Source organism: Amphiprion ocellaris, chromosome 1, assembly GCF_022539595.1.
Source record: "Amphiprion ocellaris isolate individual 3 ecotype Okinawa chromosome 1, ASM2253959v1, whole genome shotgun sequence".
Taxonomy (NCBI): domain Eukaryota; kingdom Metazoa; phylum Chordata; class Actinopteri; family Pomacentridae; genus Amphiprion; species Amphiprion ocellaris.
Genome location: NC_072766.1, coordinates 26,439,443 through 26,457,156, shown reverse-complemented (window position 1 = coordinate 26,457,156; position 17,714 = coordinate 26,439,443). Strand labels below are relative to the sequence as shown.

Below are 17,714 nucleotides of genomic sequence, written 5' to 3'. Positions count from 1 at the left end.
GCGCATCAGGGGAAGAAGAGAGGTGGATGAAGTGATGCATTCATCATGGCTAGTGCCTACAAGTGTGTGGGGGTTAGGGTTATGATCTGGGGTTGGTCAGGTTCAGCAACGTTATGTGCCAAAAGAATGTCAGCTGACTACCTGAATATACTGAATGACCGGGTTTTTCCATCACTGGAGTTTTTCTTCCCTAATGGCATGGACATGTTCCGAGATGATGATGCCAGGATTCATGGGTCTCACATTGAGAATGAGTGGATCAGGGAGCATGAGACGTCATTTTCACAGTTGGATTGGCCAGTACAGAGTCCAGACCTCAGCCCCATTGACAATATTTGGGATGTGCTGGAGAAGACTGTGCAACGGTCCGACTCTCCCATCATCAAGATCTTGGTAGAAAATGAATGCAACTGAGAAATAAATGCTGTGACATTGCAGAAGCTTATATAATTAAATGATGCCAAGGCCAATATGTGTCCTTCTCAGAGCTACAGGTGGTCCAATGACATATTAGTGTGTGCAACTTAGTTTTGGATGGGCAGTGTACCTGTCCAATGCAGAGATAGTAACTTTTGCAATAAAATAGTCCTGCACAGCCATTAAACAGTATATTTAACAACCAGTAAAATTTGTGACTGAAAATGAACCGAACGCCAAAGAACATATTTTTGCTTTATGTTTTAATTGTGAACAATCGGGTAATTACTGTCATGCAATTTGTATCTGTCCAACCACTTCATTGCTAGATAGATAAAGTCAGAAATGTATTTATGTCACATTTTAAAATAATCAAAATTGACCAAAGCCTTAAGCTTTATGCAACAAGACAGCCCAAAGCCAATTCACTTAAATTACAGAAAACTGCCAACATACCTCTAAACCAGAGAAGCGCTATCGGCAGCCACACATTGAGGATTGGCACTAAACCTTGTACATTGTTACCAGATGATGTGTCTTGATTTTAGTGATCCATAAGTCAGAATTCAGTTTTAAACAAAATGTCTAAATAACTAGATGTCTATTTCTCCAGAGGTCAGAAAATGGACAATGAATCACATTTGTAATAATCATCTTTGAAGATCAAGAACAAATTATGTGGTGTAGATAACATAACATTCTTGGAATTTTGATTAATTTGTGCATTTTTGTCTTTAGTGTTTTACAGTGTGACTATGTTCTTAACTTGAAAGTAGTCTGAAACTACAACATTCTAAAATTACAAAGCTTTATGAACTACATGCCTTTATTAATACTATCTCCTACAAAAGTTCCACTTTGCTGCATTTCTTTGTCACACTGCTTTAGCTCTTTGCTTTCTAAGCCCCTTTTCAAACAGTATTTCCTCTCAATACATGTCAAACTTCCCACAGCTGAAATCCATCAATCCAATAGACTCCATGTGGCTCAGCATTCCCATTTCAGTACTCATTGCTGCTCATCTCTTGTCTGCTTAAGTCCACAATACCATCAGTATGAACTTGTTCAATGTCAGGAAAGGCCAATGGTTCACTTGATTAGTTTTAAAAGTGTTTTATTGTTTTTATGTATTCATTTTTATGGACATACTGTAAGTCTCAGAAGTGGCCAGATACACACCTAACAACTGTGAAGCTATGAGTATAGTTCTGGTGTGACAACTGATTGAACCACACAGGAATGGGTCTTCTCCAGTTTGAGTTAGTTGTTGTTGACACAAAGAAGATAAAATCAAGCACTTTGATAGGCAAATATACTGATCTGACACTGTCAAATATGCTTGCTGCCATTCTATAGCCTGATTTTTTTCAACATGTTTGACATTTTCAGCATGACACTGACAATTAATGACCTAAACTGTGTGTTGCCTAAGGGAACACACCCATAAAAACAGCTTTACCTGCAGTTAGCTTCATTTGACAAATGTCACTCTCTCCTAGCTCCTTCTTTCAGCTGTAGTAGTTATATTCTTCCATTTTAATGTGACATAGGATGCACAGTAGCTGACAGATGACAAGGCATTAGATTTTGTGTTTTAAAAATGATAAATGGTCCGCACTTATATAGCAACAATCTTTTAACCTTAGCTAGATTCAACAAAGCCTTCCCCCCTTCCTGATGCCACATTGGTGGACTCTGATTCTGGGGCAGGACTATACAAAGTCTACATTTCCTGTGTGTCTGCATCTAGGGTCTGACCCAAGCTATGCGCATATAAACAATATAACACTTCTGGTTATAATCCATATTTATTTTGCTCCAAGAACTCACCACAATTGGCTGGCTTGGGCCATCAACTGCCAGAGCTCCATTTACATAGTCACAAGGTTTATGCTGCTCCCTGACTGTTACAGATAAAAAGTCTGTGCAAGTTGATGGAATAATCTTTAAATATGAGTTGTCCACTTTTTGTACATTCCAACTCTCAAGCTTTAAACATACAACTCTGAAGAGCTAAACACCTGGCGCTGATTGGAATTGAGAAATAAATTAAGAGCAAGATTTCCTCCACCTTGCTGCCTAAGACAATTCGAAGCTAAACCCCAAATTGTCAAGAGTGTAAATACCTTTAATTGCTACAGCTATTAAAATCCAACTCTCAGTTACTGCTTTCACCTGAAAACATACACCGATCAGGCATAACATTATGACCTGCCTAATATTGTGTTGGTCCCTTTATGCTGCTAAAACTCCTTGGACCCAGTGGGGTATGGATACAGGACCTCTGGAGATGTCCTGTGACACCGGGATGGTGGCAGTGGATTCTGTGGGTCCTGTGGGTTTCAGAGTGGGACCTACCTAGATCATGTTTATCCTGGTACGTCCCACAGATGCTTAATGAGATCTGGATCTGGGGAGTGTGGAACCCAGATAAACACCTTAGCTCTGTCATGTTCCATGGACCACTCCTGAGCAGTTTTTGTGATGTGTCGGGGTGCATTGTCCTGCTGAGGGTGGAAACTGGTGCCAGCGACTGCTGTTGCCATGGGGGCTGGGGGGTTGCTTGACCTGTAATATTTAGATGGGTGGTACATGTCAAACATCCACATGCATGTCAGGACTCAAGCTTTCCCAGCAGAACATTGCATTGTAACAAGATGATCGATGTTACTCACACCACCTGTCAGTGGTCATAATGTGGCTGATCGGTGTAAACACATTCATATACACACAGACAGTTGTATATCCATGACTTCAGAGGACATAACATGGACTCACACTCTCTCCTGGACATTTCCAATCTTAACCATAACCCTAACACTCACCCAAACCATAAAACTTGTATTGACCTTAAAATTAGATGATTTACATTGAGGTGACTTGTTTTTTGTTCCCATAAGGAAGGGAAATGTCCTCATAGTTTGACTGTGTGAACAGATTTTGGAGGACACAACATGAGTTATACTTGGACTATGCACACAGACAAACATCCAATGGAAATGCAAAATAATATTACAAACAAAAGATTTTGTCATATAAAGCAAGTCATTTTTAAATAATGTACCATGATAGCTCCAGTCTCAAGTGTTCTGGACTATTATTTTTTGATTTTAGCCAGTTTGAAAATAATTGGATTTATCCTTGAGCAGGGAAGGAAATAATGAGACCACTTAAAAACTGTTCCAATCTTGTGTGTGTGTGTTTCTCAGACATCACAGCGAAGGAGTTCATTGAACTGAGGGGGAAGCAGCGAAGCCGCTACGAGCTGCTGGTGGACTTCCTATCTGAGATGCTTTCCATTCCACCTGATGATGTCAACGTCTTCAGCCTGATGGATGTGAAGGAGCGAATGCTGGATGTTCGCTTTGCTGTGCATGGTGGCCCCACCTTCCTCCAGCCTGAGAAAATGCATGGTTATCTGGCCGCCCACAAACAAAAGGTTGGTTACTCTTTATGTCCTTTAGCCTTTTATGCATACAGACACTGTAAGGTGTACGCAGTTATGTCCTATCAACTCAATTGGTGTGTTTACTGATGTGTTGATGGCAGTATTCCAGCTTTTGATTGACAACACAGCGTCTCGAATGGGAGTCGCACAATCTAACCAATCACATGCCAGTTATTGAATGCACTGCAAAGCCACTGGTAAGTCAAGTCACAGAGAAATCCCACTTTGGTAAGATTTAGCCCTCCAAATCGGGTTGCATGCTCTCTCTTTCTCTGTGCTTGAACTTGTTGGTTACAGGCAGCAGTTCCACCTCAGGCAATGTTTTTGCTGAACCCTGCGCTAAATTCCAATAAATCAAATATGTCAGTCAAAATATAAGACATTATCTGAGTTTACTGGATTCAGGACTAATCAAAAAAACTAGTAAAAATTCTATATGCAACATGATAACCATACCCAGCTGCATCAAACGGAGTAGCGTGTCAGGGATCTCTGACCCTTCTTGGAGTCTTAGATAAAACAAAATATGATGACATCCATATGTGTTGTCAACAATGTCTTTGCTAGTTTCTGTGGTTACTTATCTTGAAAAAGCATATTTTAAGTTTTCTACACCCAGTTTTGTTGTTTTTTTTTTCTCTTAACAAAATTGTTCTAGTGTAGTTGATCCAGATCCATTGACAACCAACAGTTTATCTTTTTTTTTCTAACCTGTCAAAAACAACACATTGTCATGTTGTGTAAAGCTTCACCATACACCGGGTAATCTCTTTTACCTGCTTTCACAAACAACGTTTGCTTTGCTGGCTATCGTGGGCGTCCTTACATAGTCAAGACTGTCCTTCGAGGGTCAATATTTGGACTTCTCATCTTTATATAAAGTATATTCACTGCAAACCAGGCCTTGTGTAGATTAATTAATGCTTACAATGACCTGCATGTCGTACTGTTTAATGTACAAAGATGCAGACCAATGATTTACCCAACCCCAACCATGCTCTTAATGGAAATCTAATTATTAGAGCTCAGCGAGATGAATCACAAAGGTTGCTTCATAAAACTCACATCGAACATGTTGCTCAGAATTTAAACATTTATACTGGATTCTTATACTGAAAGAGAGCTTCATTATGGAGATATCCTCTTTGCTCATGCTGCTTCCTCTACCCTTAAGCCCCTTGGACGCTGTATGGCACAGTGTCCTCCGATTCATTTCACAAGACAGCTGTCACACTCGTCACTCTGAGCTACATACATAAAGAAATTGAAAAGTCATCATTGACATCTAGAAGGCATCAGTATTTCCACATCTTCACATTTAAGGTTTTATATTGTAAGATCCTGAGATGTTTAACATCCCCAGTTGAGTAAATAACACTAACACCTCATCATAGGAGAAATTGGTTTTGAAGGTTTGTCATTTCAACTACCTGGCTAACTAGCTGCTAAAGGATGCTATCTTTGGTAAGAGCAGTGGAATGCAAATTGCTTTAAGTAATGTTAATTATGCCAGACAAAGTAAGGAAGCATATTTGTGAAAATTTGCCATTCTGTGCTCTCCGGTGTTTCCGTTGTGTAATTTTGCTGCCAAGTTTGTGTGTACAGTAAAATGTAAATACATTTTCATGATGTGTTTTTTAAACACATCATTGTGTGCAATGCATCACAACTTGATAATTTTGGATATGCAGATTATTTTTAATGTTTTAAATGGCTCTTTGTCCTCATCTATCCTAACAACTTCGTCCAATTTGCAACACTTTTTTTGGTTATATGTGACATGAAAACAGGATGTCACAGTCAAGTGACTATCAAAACCATCTGAGAAATGGATGTATTTAGGTCATCTTGATCGACATCATGTCTAATTGAAGTGCAAGCAATGCACATAATTAAATGCATACACCAGCCTTGACATCCATTCACCATAGCTTAATTTCTTTTCTATTACTGTTCTGTAAAAATGCTTTCATATTTGGGCTGACAGAGTATTTTTATGAATTGGATACTGTTTTCATGGCAACACTACTTTAGCAAACATTACCCAGCAAATAAATATGCAAAATGGCTGTTGATACTAATGGAAGCACAGCAGCATGATTATCAGCTCTTACTAGCTGTCAGTGTCCAACAAGGTCCTTTCTGTGTGGAGTTTGCATGCTTTGTTCTTATTGGGTTTGTCCACTTACTGCACTGTCCCCCTACAACTCAAAGACCTGTAGGTTAAGTGAACTGAAAACATGAATTTGAATGCTGTCCTGCAACTACAACAAAAAATAAATAAAAAAAAAACCTTTTTATTTATTCAACATAACTTCTGCCATCCTGAATGGAATTAACTTATCATTTACCATTTTGTGAAACACGGCTCTCCTGCATCTCCCCCGTTTGTTATACAGTTTCTATATGAGCTGCTGAAATTCAGTCAGAAAACTTCAAGTGGCCTCAGCTGATTGTACCAGCTCACCAGCATACATTTGCAGCTGAAGGAATGAATCAATAAGCATACATCTTGTTTTAAGCAACCATGCAGGCTGCAGTTTCTGCAGTTGGTTTTCATCAGTCAGGCTGCCTGTATTCACTGAGCCACCCCAATTTCCCTTGCTTGTATTTATTTTTTGTGTTCTACCTGGCTTGTCTATTTATATGCAGCAGTGTGCCATAAATACAATGGTATGATTATCAAATTAATATCAATCTTGTTTTGACAGGGCAGATATTCTGAGGTTCTGCATGCAATAAATCATTATCTCCAGTCCAAGGAGGCTATGTTGTCTAAAAGCGTTGATGTCCACCATGTTAGAAAGTCGAATTAGGAACAATTTGATAAAATACCTAAGCTAAATGGTGGAGTCGAAAGTTGGCCAGTAAAGTGACCTTGATAACTTAAAAATTGTGAACGTAATCATAACAAGAAATGCACTGAGAGCACGCAGTACTCCGTCAAGGCTGTTCTTTCCTCAATTTGTGTATTCAGATATCATGGCAACATAGAATCTGGCCATTTAATACAGATCTACCCTTAAACTAAATAGATGAATAAAAAATTACCTTGCAGCACAGGCGTGTGTTATGCATGCATACATTATGCAGAGATACCGAAGTGCGTGACCGAAATATGTAGCGGATGGCGGGAATTGAGGCAGGCAGCTGACATAGTGTTCACTTGTAGTCATAGTTACAGTGACGCCATGCCACTATCTTGCAATGATACAGAAATCTTTAACAAATCCATGTATCCAGACTACAAGCCGCATCACTGCCAAAGTCTAACGAGGTGGTCCTTGTGTCATGTCTGACCTTCCCTGAAATTTCATCCAAATCCGTTAGTCCATTTTGCATTAATTTTGCGAACAGACAGACAAACAGATTCAGAGAAGGATAAATGTACGCCGATCGTCACATAACTGTGCCGCGTTTTTGGTGGATTAATATTGAAAAATTACAATAATGAACTAATGAATTATTTACAATAAATTCAGTTGAGTTTGGATCTGCCGTATCTTCATGGTCACCCAATCAGGATGGAGTGTCCAGTTTACATTACCATTAAGGTAAATCATAGAAAGAAATCACCCACACATTGTTGAAGAGGTTTAAATTCTGTGACAATGAGGAGAGTAAGAAGGTCACAAAAGATGAAAAAAAATGTGGTGGAGAGCAGTCACACAACACTGAGGATTTGGTTCACAGTTTAGATTTGAAGGGTGGATAAACAGCACAACAGTATCAAGACAACTTGTGCTGACAAAGATGGGAAACACATCAACCTTTTTCCACCACTTGAACAAGTGATGTTACTGTCCCACAGAGTATACTGAAAGCCACAGGCTTTTATAATATAATGTATCATTTTTGCAAATTTACCAATGTATGTAAAATATTAGAGCTTAGACCTTTAATAGTATTTAAAATCTAGAAACCTCACAAAGTAAAATTTAAGTTTTGTGCCCTTTTTTAAATTTTTTAAAAATTCTTACTTGTATTTTCAGTCACTGTTTGGTTCGGGCTTTTGGCAACTAAACTATTTGGTTAGGTTTAAGAGAAGCTCATGATTTAGATTTATATAGACTTTTTCACATCTGCAGCAACCTTCACTTGCAAAAAGTCACTTATGAAAACATTGCTCATTTTAAGTCTTCTGGTGAGGTGAAAAACAATCATATGAACTACAAAGAAAAACAAAACACTATCCACATATAATTTATTAGGTTTATTTGGATTTTTGAGATCCTCCTGATTTGATATTACTGGTTAGAACAGGCAGCTGTGGTTCTTCCTGAAAATACGGTCGGCTCTCTTGCTCGATATCTATGTAAAGGTGGTGTTATGAAATAAAATGGTATTATTCCTCAGTTGATGAATGGTGTGTGAGCAAAATCTATTTTATTCTTCTTTCCTTAAAACACCTGTTATTTCCAAAGACACAGCTTGTATATTTTGTCTGAACAGTCCACCTGTGGTGTCTCTACTAAGATCTGTGGTCTCCATAGATCATCCTCTGCTCAGCATTAGCATTAAAACCATTTCTGTTATTTAGGACTCAGGAAAATGAGCAAGGACCCTATATTAAAACAAGAAAAGCACTCAGAGAGCGTAGTACTCCGCCAAGGCTGTTGAGTCATTTCATTTCCAACAGATGAAATCCATAATGAATAATGACTTGCAGTGAGCACAGGTGTCTGTTATGCATGTGTATGTTATGTACGGATACAGAATTTCATGACCTAAATATGTAGCAGGTGGCGGGAATATATGGGACTCAGAAACACCCCAACAATTTAATGAAATTGTTCCTTGTATCATTTCCAACGGATAAGTCCCAGTAAGTCCACAGCGGTCGATTTGTAGTAGGATCACAATCATGTGATCATCAGCAGGCAGCTGCTGCAGTGTTCACTTGTAGTCATGGTTACGGTGATGCTCTCTCGCAATACAGAAATCTTTAAGAAATCCATGGATCCAGACTATAAGCCACATCACTGCCAAAATCTAATCACTTGGTCCTTGTGTCATTTCTGACCTTCCCAGAAAATTTCATCCAAATCCGTTTTTTTCTGTTTTTGAGTAACAGGCAGACAAACGTATGCTGATCATCACAAAACTCTGTCGTGTTCCTTGGCAAAGTAAAAAGGAAAGAAAAATATTGTCAGTAAGTGTCTAAGAATGTGGAACGTCCTTTTAAATTCTGCCTAATTTGGCTGCAACAGAAATGCACAGTGTGGATTGTGTCTGTAATGTGGTAATTTGGATGTTGCACACACATACTCAAAAAACAAACAAACAAACAAAAAAAAAAGACCTGTACTCTGTGAGAATGATAAGGGTGTGTGAAATTGAACAGATCTTTGCGTATTTAGCCATAAATTGTCCTAATAAATTACATTTCACCCTCTAGTGAGTACAGGCCAAGAAAAGTTCAAATAATAAAAAGAGCATATCATCACAAAGAGAGGAGTTGGTAAAACACAAACATTTTACTTTATCATACTGATGCTCCCTGGCCGCTGGCTTCAGTCAGACCTCATTTCACGTTTCAGAAGTCTGAATAGAAGTAGCGTGTGTGTGCGTGTGTGTGTGTAGGTGTGTGTGTGTGTGTGTGTAGGTGTGTGTGTGTGTGTGTGTGTGTGTGTGTGTGTGAGAGAGAGAGAGAGAGAGAGAGCGGACATGCACCATAGAAGCTGAATTGTATGCATTTCACAGCAGGGAGAGAAAGAGAGAGAGCTGAACTGGTGTCCTCAGAGGGAATGATGAGCCAGTCTACATTTGCATGCATGTGTCTTTTCGGGTAAAAACAGTTGAAAGTCCAGCTATGGTCATGGTGGTCAGTTCAGGTCAGTCACCGCGCTCAGCCCTTTGCCCCCCAGCTTCCTTCTGTGGAAACCTCGCATTGTTTCATGTGACTATTGTCGATGAAGAAGAGAGGTTAGAGATGCAAAAAAAAAAAAAAAAAAAATGCAAGTGTATGAATAAGTTTTCAAGGGGAGAAAAGCTTGAGACAGAAGCATAGAAGGAGAGAAAGATGTATAAGAAGAGAGGCAGCCTAGGCTTTCAGGTGTGATTTGTGAGGAGAGAGCGGAACGTTTCATCTGAATTCAGCCAGGTTCTCCCAAGAAGACATTGATCAGAATGAGATGTGAAGCGTGGCGAGGGAGAGGATGAACGAGAGCCAGTGAGAGGAAAGGAGGAGGAGGGGGTGGATGAGGAAGAGAGAAGGAGGGAGGGGAAGGAAGAGGGGTGGAATAGAGGGGAAATTAATGCTAAGCACTGCTTATTATTAATGTTCTCAATTCTCCACTAATACCTCAGAAATGGGAGATTTTCAGTGAAAAGTCTTTATGTCCTATATCTCTATTTCTCCCTGATCTCCTCAATAATAGAACTTACCCCTTAGTGTGTTCAATCCAGCGTGCTCCACTTGACTTTTAATGATGCTACATTGGTTTTCGACTTTTTAAAAATCATTGGTATGGTGCTCAGATACCAAGTTCATCTTGTCATTATATTAATTTGGCCCTGAGGGCAGATAAGAGGACTGTAGAAGCTTCTCAGTGCATTAGAACAAAGATGGACCTTTATTCATTGCTATACAGCCTGTTCTGTCATTGAACAATTCAGTGCATATCTCTCTGTGCATTTCAGATTTGTCACATTTGGGAGACTAGATACAAAAGTTGGGACAAGCTAATGAATTTGCAAGTATTTACGCTTTGGGTGTTGTGAGACTCCGTTCTGGGGTAAATATTTTCTAGAGGAACACGTTAATATAGACTATGGTGCGAGAAGATATACACTGATCGACCACAAATTGAATCCACTGACAGGTGGAGTGAATAACATTGATCATCTCCTCACTATGCAACATTCTGCTGGGAAATCTTGGGTCCTGGCATTTATCCATCCATCCATCAATTATCTGTATACCGCTTAATCCTCATTAGGGTCACGGGGGGCTGGAGTCTATCCCGTCTGACTTAGGGTGAAGGCAGGGGACACCCTGGACAGGTCACAAGTCTATCATAAGGCTGCATATAGAGACAAACAATCACACTCACATACATACCTACAAGCAATTTAGAATTATCAGTTAACATCAGCATATTTTTGGACTGAAGCCGGAGTACCCGGAGAAAACCCACAGATGCACAGGGAGAACATGCAAACTCTATGCAGAAAGATCCCAGGCCCAGGCCAGGACACAAACCAGGGATCTTCTAGCTGCAAGATGATGGTGCTAACCATAGAGTCACAGTGCAGCCCTCTGGCATTTATGTTGAAGTTAAAAAAAAATAATGAAAAAATAATTACTGTCCCACTTCCTATTAATGGAGGCCCTGTGCATTGGTTGGCAGTCCATAGAGTATCCTATGTACTCTGGTTTTAAATATAAAAATTATTTATTAATACATGGAGAAATCAAGGCGTTTGTGTCACCCTGATGAGGAATCTGAGTCGTCCCCCCCACCCCACCCCACCCCCACCCCCACCCCCACCCCCACCCCTCACTGATACGAAGTGCTTTCATTAATGTGGAGTGGGGCAGTCATTATTTTTTGATCTTGAGTGACTCCTGGCTCTGTCCTTGAAGAGCATCTGATTTTATATTCGTGTTTTATTATTTTCAAACCGCTGACTAGATAGTTCTTTGTCAAGTGCAGCACTCACTATTCTGTCATGTGGATGACTCTTTGACATGAACCACCAACTAAATGTTGTTGCAGACCAGGTTTGCCCTCCCATAGCAACATCAATCCATGATAACAAAACTTGACAACGCAGTCCACCACTAAACAAAAACTGTGCAAGAACACTCTGAGGAATAGGAAGAGCCTGAGGAGCTGATTCGGCCAACAAACTCCCCAGAGCCCAAATGCAATTGCCATTTAGCCAGAAAAAGGATGCTTCCTCAGGGGTTCCACTCCTCAACCCACAGGACCCAAAAGATCTACTGCCAACATCCTGGTGCCAGATGCAACAGAGTATCTCCAAAGTTCCTGTGCCCATAGTCTAAAATAAAATCTAATGACAGAAAAATGACACAGTGAAGAACACAGCCAAGTTAAAATGTTGCTCATTGTCCATAAATAGGAAATAATGAATAAAAACATTATAATAATAAAGAAAGCAAATAGTCTTGCTCTGTCAACTATTTAAAACACCTTGTTGGCTAACAAAGTAACTAGAAATAGTAGCACAAATAAAGTCTTTTTTTAATTGTCACCAGACAAGATGAAATCAATGTAGTAATTTCCTGTACATACGGTTGAGTGAGTGGCTACCAAACACAAATCATTGTTTCTTGGCTTTATTAGATACGTACAGTTAAGAGGCAGACAGGAAAGTAGGGAGAAGACATATAGTAAAGGGCCGTGAGTGGCAATCGAACCCAGGCCTGCTGTATCGGGGACTAGCCCCTGTTTATGGGTCACCTGCACAACTAGTTGAGCTATCTGGGTGCCCAGTCAAAAGTTATTTTAAGGGAAATGTCATTACTGGCCACCTACTGGCTTTGTACTACCTGACAACCAGCATGGCACTGTCTTCACCCTATCCCACCCTATCCTCAGATGGCTTCCTCCTGTTTCTACTCCCTGCATCTGCTGCCCCCTCTCCATCACCCCGCTTCTCGTCTCCCCCTGCAGCCTAATATGCCTCTCAACATTTGATTTGTGTGCTCAATTTGTTCCATGCATTTTTATTTTTGTTTTTGCCGAACCACATACATAAATACATCGCTTCTATATTGCACATTTGTTCATATCAATCTCCACAAAGACGTCATCATGACTGTATAACGAGTAAAACAGTAAGGCTGATACCAAAAAAAGTTAGTTTTTTATGCTGATACTCTGACTGTATTTTCCATGTTAAGCTAAAAAAAATATTGGTGGTTTGTTTTATGCTGTTGCAAGGCAGATAGATTCGCTCAAGGTTCACAAGATCACAGGATCAAGCAAGAACCATTCAGCATTCTATGAGGAACTATAGACATTTACAGCCTGTGATAGACCCATGTTCATCCAATCACCTGCCAGATATTTTGCAGGTACTACTTTAGAAACTAGAAATTTCACTAGAAGCCCTTTTGTTCAGTCCAAGTGACTTCTTCCATTTAATATGATTTTTTGTAATCAAATGCATGATTTAAAATTGTGATGGTAAGGCTGTTATCATTATCTTTATTAACAGCTAGAAGATGAATAAGGTGACTTAACTCCCCTTACTGACCTAACTATATTGACGTAAATCAAATACAGTTGAATGTTGCCATTTTTTTCCCTCACTAAAATAAAATAGGCTTCCCTACCATTTTACATGTTACCATTTTAGCTTTGTGGGTGTGGATAGTGGGCATACAAAGGATACAATTCCCACACCAGAGAACAAGGTTTGTGTACTCCTGCCTTTGGTTAGCTGGTTATGAGAACATTTTGGTTTTGAATGAATGAATGTGGCTAAAACATTTTCTGTAATAAACCAGATCACAATTTTTTTTTTTTTTTTTAATTATCTCACCTTTAGAAGTGCTGTGAATGCCAAATATGACTTTAGAAATTCTAATGGTGCAGTGACTGCAAGTGGATATTGTAGTGTCGTTGTGTAGTGTGTTGAAACTCTGACTAAACACCAAGTTAAACCAAAGTCAATGAAGACAGAGTCGTAGCAAGCTTGACCATTTACTGTCACACTTCTTCATTAACATGTCGGTGAAAATTGCAAACAAAACAGTGCAAATTGTCACTACCTGTTCTTTAACTTAATATTGCATTGTAAGTGACTTCAAACATGAAATGTCATCACTTTATGCACTTTGGATAACAGTCACACTGGCCACTAGCATGTTTTTATAGCTTGTACGTAAATGTCAACAAACCCCATTTTTAAACCTCATATCCAATATCGTTTTTATCAAAGTATCTCTATTTAGACTTTTAACATCCTGAACATCACATATGTGAACTTACAGCATTGCCTCTAAGATGAATGTTAGCAGATGGCAGCAGATTACATTCAGAGCATGCTCAACATATCTGCCTTTCTTTCTGAAGAACCAGGAAGAGAACCTGGAAGCGACCTGAGGTCATCAGATGACCAGTATCAAAAAATAAACCTCTTTTTCAGACTATTTTAACCTTTAGCAGTTATTAACACATTCTTTAACTGAAATTCATAAAAGTGAATTATTTAAAAGACAATCTGTAAAAAATGAAACAATGCTTTAGTGGCAGCCCTGATATTGTGCTGTATGATCAGATATGTTGAAATAGGAAAAATACATTCTGATGCGCTCAGTAGCAGTGTATTTGTGACTTGACAAATAAGTTAATTCACATCACGTCCTCATAACGCTGATAGAAAACATAATACATAACTTGCATTATAGTTGCTACAAACTGTATATGTTGTTACAGTGTTGTATTTTAGAAATAAATCTTCTAAGAGTCTGTGATAACACAGTAGCAGAATGGATCAGTCAACTGAAACAACTGGCAAAGAACACAAAACATTATGACCACCTAGTATTGTGTTGGTCCCTTTATGCTGCTATAACTTCTCTGACTCAGTGGGACATGAACACAGGACCTCTGGGGATGTCCTGTCACACTGGGATGGTGGCAGTGAATTCTGTGGGTCCTGTGGGTTGCAGGGTGGGACCTACCTAGATCAGGCCGATCCTGGCACCTATCACAAATGCTCAATAAGATTTGGATCTGGGGAATGTTGAACCCGGGTGAACACCTTAGCTCTGTCGTGTCCCCCGGACCACTTCTGAACAATGTTGTGTCGGGGTTCATTGTCCTGCTGAAGGTGGCAACTGGCATCAAGGACTGCTGTTGCCATTGGGGTGGAGGGGTTGGGGGTTGCTTGACCTGCAATGTTTAGGTGGGTGGTACATGTCAAACATCCACAATAAAGCCAGGACTCAAGGTTTCCCAGCAGAACATTGCATTATAACAAAACAATCGATGTTATTCACTTCACTTGTCAGTGGCCATAATGTTGTGGCTGATCGATATCTATCTATCTATCTATCTATCTATCTATCTATCTATCTATCTATCTATCTATCTATCTATCTATCTATCTATCTATCTATCTATCTATCTATCTATCTATCTATCTATCCATCCATCCATCCATCCATCCATCCATCCATCCATCCATCTATCTGTGTGTGTGTGTGTGTGTGTGTGTGTGTGTGTGTGTGTGTGTGTGTATGTATGTATGTATGTATGTATATTATTAGTCCAACCTTGTTTTCTTCAATTTCTTGTTCATTTTAATGCCTGGTACAATTGAATGTTCCATGACTGTATATTCAGTGATTCAATGGTCAAAAGGGGGAGACTTGTTTCTGTAGATTTCCAGTGAAATTTAAACACACAAACTTGATCTATTTATTTACCTGAGTCCAAACCGGCTGCTCTCTGATAGCTAAGAACAAAAACATCGAGCTTCAATGCTGCATAGAAGTTGTACTGAAATACTTAAACTTCACAAGTGTTCTATAGATCAAGGTTAGCAGACTCAATTTCATGCCACCAGGTAGTCCGCGTTTCAACACAGACTACAGCAATTTACTCATGAAATGATTATTAAAATCATTAGAATTTGGTGCGAAGCATGGTGTAAATAGATATGATGAGGGTCTTAAAATAAAATAGTTTAAAAAATATTACAAATAAGAAACTTTTTTAATACAAAACTTAGGAACATTTCTATTACTTTTCACTCGAAACCATTGATAGTTATGCTGCACAACTGTGAAATGTTTCAAGTGATACTGTGCTTAAAGTAGTGCATTTACTTGTACAGAATTGTAGCTGTAAGTATATTTTTGAAAGTGTAACTTGGGATTGTATATTCTGGAGCTTTGAAGCACCCTTTCTAAGTTTAATAACTCAAATACAAACCTTGCAGTCTGACAGCTGTGGGTGTGTGTGTGTGTGTGTGTGTGTGTGTCTCTGTGTGTATGATTAACGCATACCCTCAATAACATTAAAGTCAAGGGAAATGAATGAAAAGAGCATTGGAGTGGAGTGGAGGCATTGATGACATAGGTGGGTTAAATAAAAAACGTAGTTTTGAATGGAAAAAACCATAAATTTCTCTTATAGGCAAATGTTTTAAGTTCCAGTGGAGTGAGACATCAGTCAGCAGTAACAATGATCCATAAAGCGTAAACCTTATCAAGGTTCCAGCCTTGCAGCACAGCTAGTTTGTGAGAATAAACTGATAACTGAACTGCATGCTTAGTCACTACAATCCAGTCACATCAAATGAAGTCCAATCAGTCCAGAACATTGAGCATAAAGTGACCCGCTTTTGTGTTCAACACTGTTCGCACTGAATGTGTTCATGCACATCTGTGTGTGCATGCCCACGCTATATAAGCACATGCATGTATATATAAGTCCAATGAAAACCTACTTGACTACTGTCACTCTTACCAGCCAAGGACAGCACATCTAAATGCACATACACAGATTCACACACCACGCACTCAATTTACATTTAATTTTCCTTTCCAATGCTTTATCGAACTGCTCAACCTCAAAAATCATAGTTTCCTCTCTGCCTCATCACCATTTAGCCCACTTTTCCAGGAACTGGTGCAGAAAAACAGCAAGATTTCCTAGACCTTCACTGCTTTCTGTACTCCCAATACATTCACATACTAAATATTCACTTTGCACATCAACATTCTGCTGTTGGCCTGTGTGTAGGTGTGTATCTACATGTGTGTACTGGTCTGTGTAAACTGTATCAGCCAGACATAATTACCTACTGTACACATGGATTTCCAGTGTAAAACTAGTAGGGAAAGGATTGCAGTAGGTTTCTTTCCTTTTGTAAATATTCTGAGATTGACATGTGGTGTTAACGCTGGGTAAACAATTACCTTGCTTCAGTAAAATTATTATCACCTTAAGGATTTCACAAAGTTTTTCTTCAGCATAGATTTAATCAACATAGGTGGTGATGTGGCAAGAAGGTCAACACTTCTGTTAAAGCTGGATTGGAGTCAGTTAGTTTACTCTTGAGAGTTTGGTGATTTCTAGCCAATGGAGGATGGCAAAGAAGCATGTTGGGTCCTTTCTGCCAGCTGTTTTGACCACATGTTAGTCTTGCTTGTAACTTTTCCAGGCAATTCATTTCTGTCCTAGATTTAATTGTATTTATTTTTTATTCACTAAAGTAATATGCGGCACCAAAATGAAGGATACCTGCTGCTCTAATCCAGATGGAATGCAACCATTATCCCTTGATTTAAAATCAAAGCATGTTAACAAATTGTTAGGATACAGTTTTATGTATCAAGAACCTCTCTCCCATCTGGTGGTAACATGATAGTAAACTCAAAATGACTCCTTTTTTTTTCATTCCCCGTTATACTTTTTCTTGCTTTGTTGAAAATGCAATGGAAGCTGCGGTTTATGAAACTAAGTTAAAACCTAGGAACAGCTTTAAAATCTTTAAAAACTTGGTTTTTTAAGTTGAAAAAAATAACCCAATACGTACACCCAAACCCTCTTAGCTCAAGCCACATGTTAGTCTTCAGCACTGGAATTCACTCTTTGATGCAGCTGCTTCACTGTAAAAGCTGTCACCACTGTCAGTACTTTGCAGTATGAAAGCTATGGAGATACGTGTGCAGAAAGTACAAGCCTAGTCTCAGAAAAGTAGGCATACTCTGAATATTTACTATGGGAGCTAACTGAAGCCCCAGAAAGTGGTGTTCTGCTATGTAGTTGTGATGTAATATGACTTTTAGTGTCAACATAAATGTTTAAATGATATATAATAAAGTTAAAAGAAATAGTCTGACTCACTCATCCACCTTTGC

At 39.1% G+C, this 17,714-nt stretch overlaps 1 protein-coding gene across 1 annotated transcript in view; it reads left to right on the top strand.

Moving 5' to 3' along the window:
- LOC111563846 (neural-cadherin) overlaps positions 1-17,714 on the top strand; it is a 375,623-nt gene that overhangs the window by 223,084 nt on the left and 134,825 nt on the right. Inside the window, exon 25 of the mRNA XM_055010997.1 lies at positions 3,627-3,856. Within this exon, the coding sequence (XP_054866972.1) occupies positions 3,627-3,856 (230 nt within the window). The remainder of the gene's footprint in view (positions 1-3,626; positions 3,857-17,714) is intronic.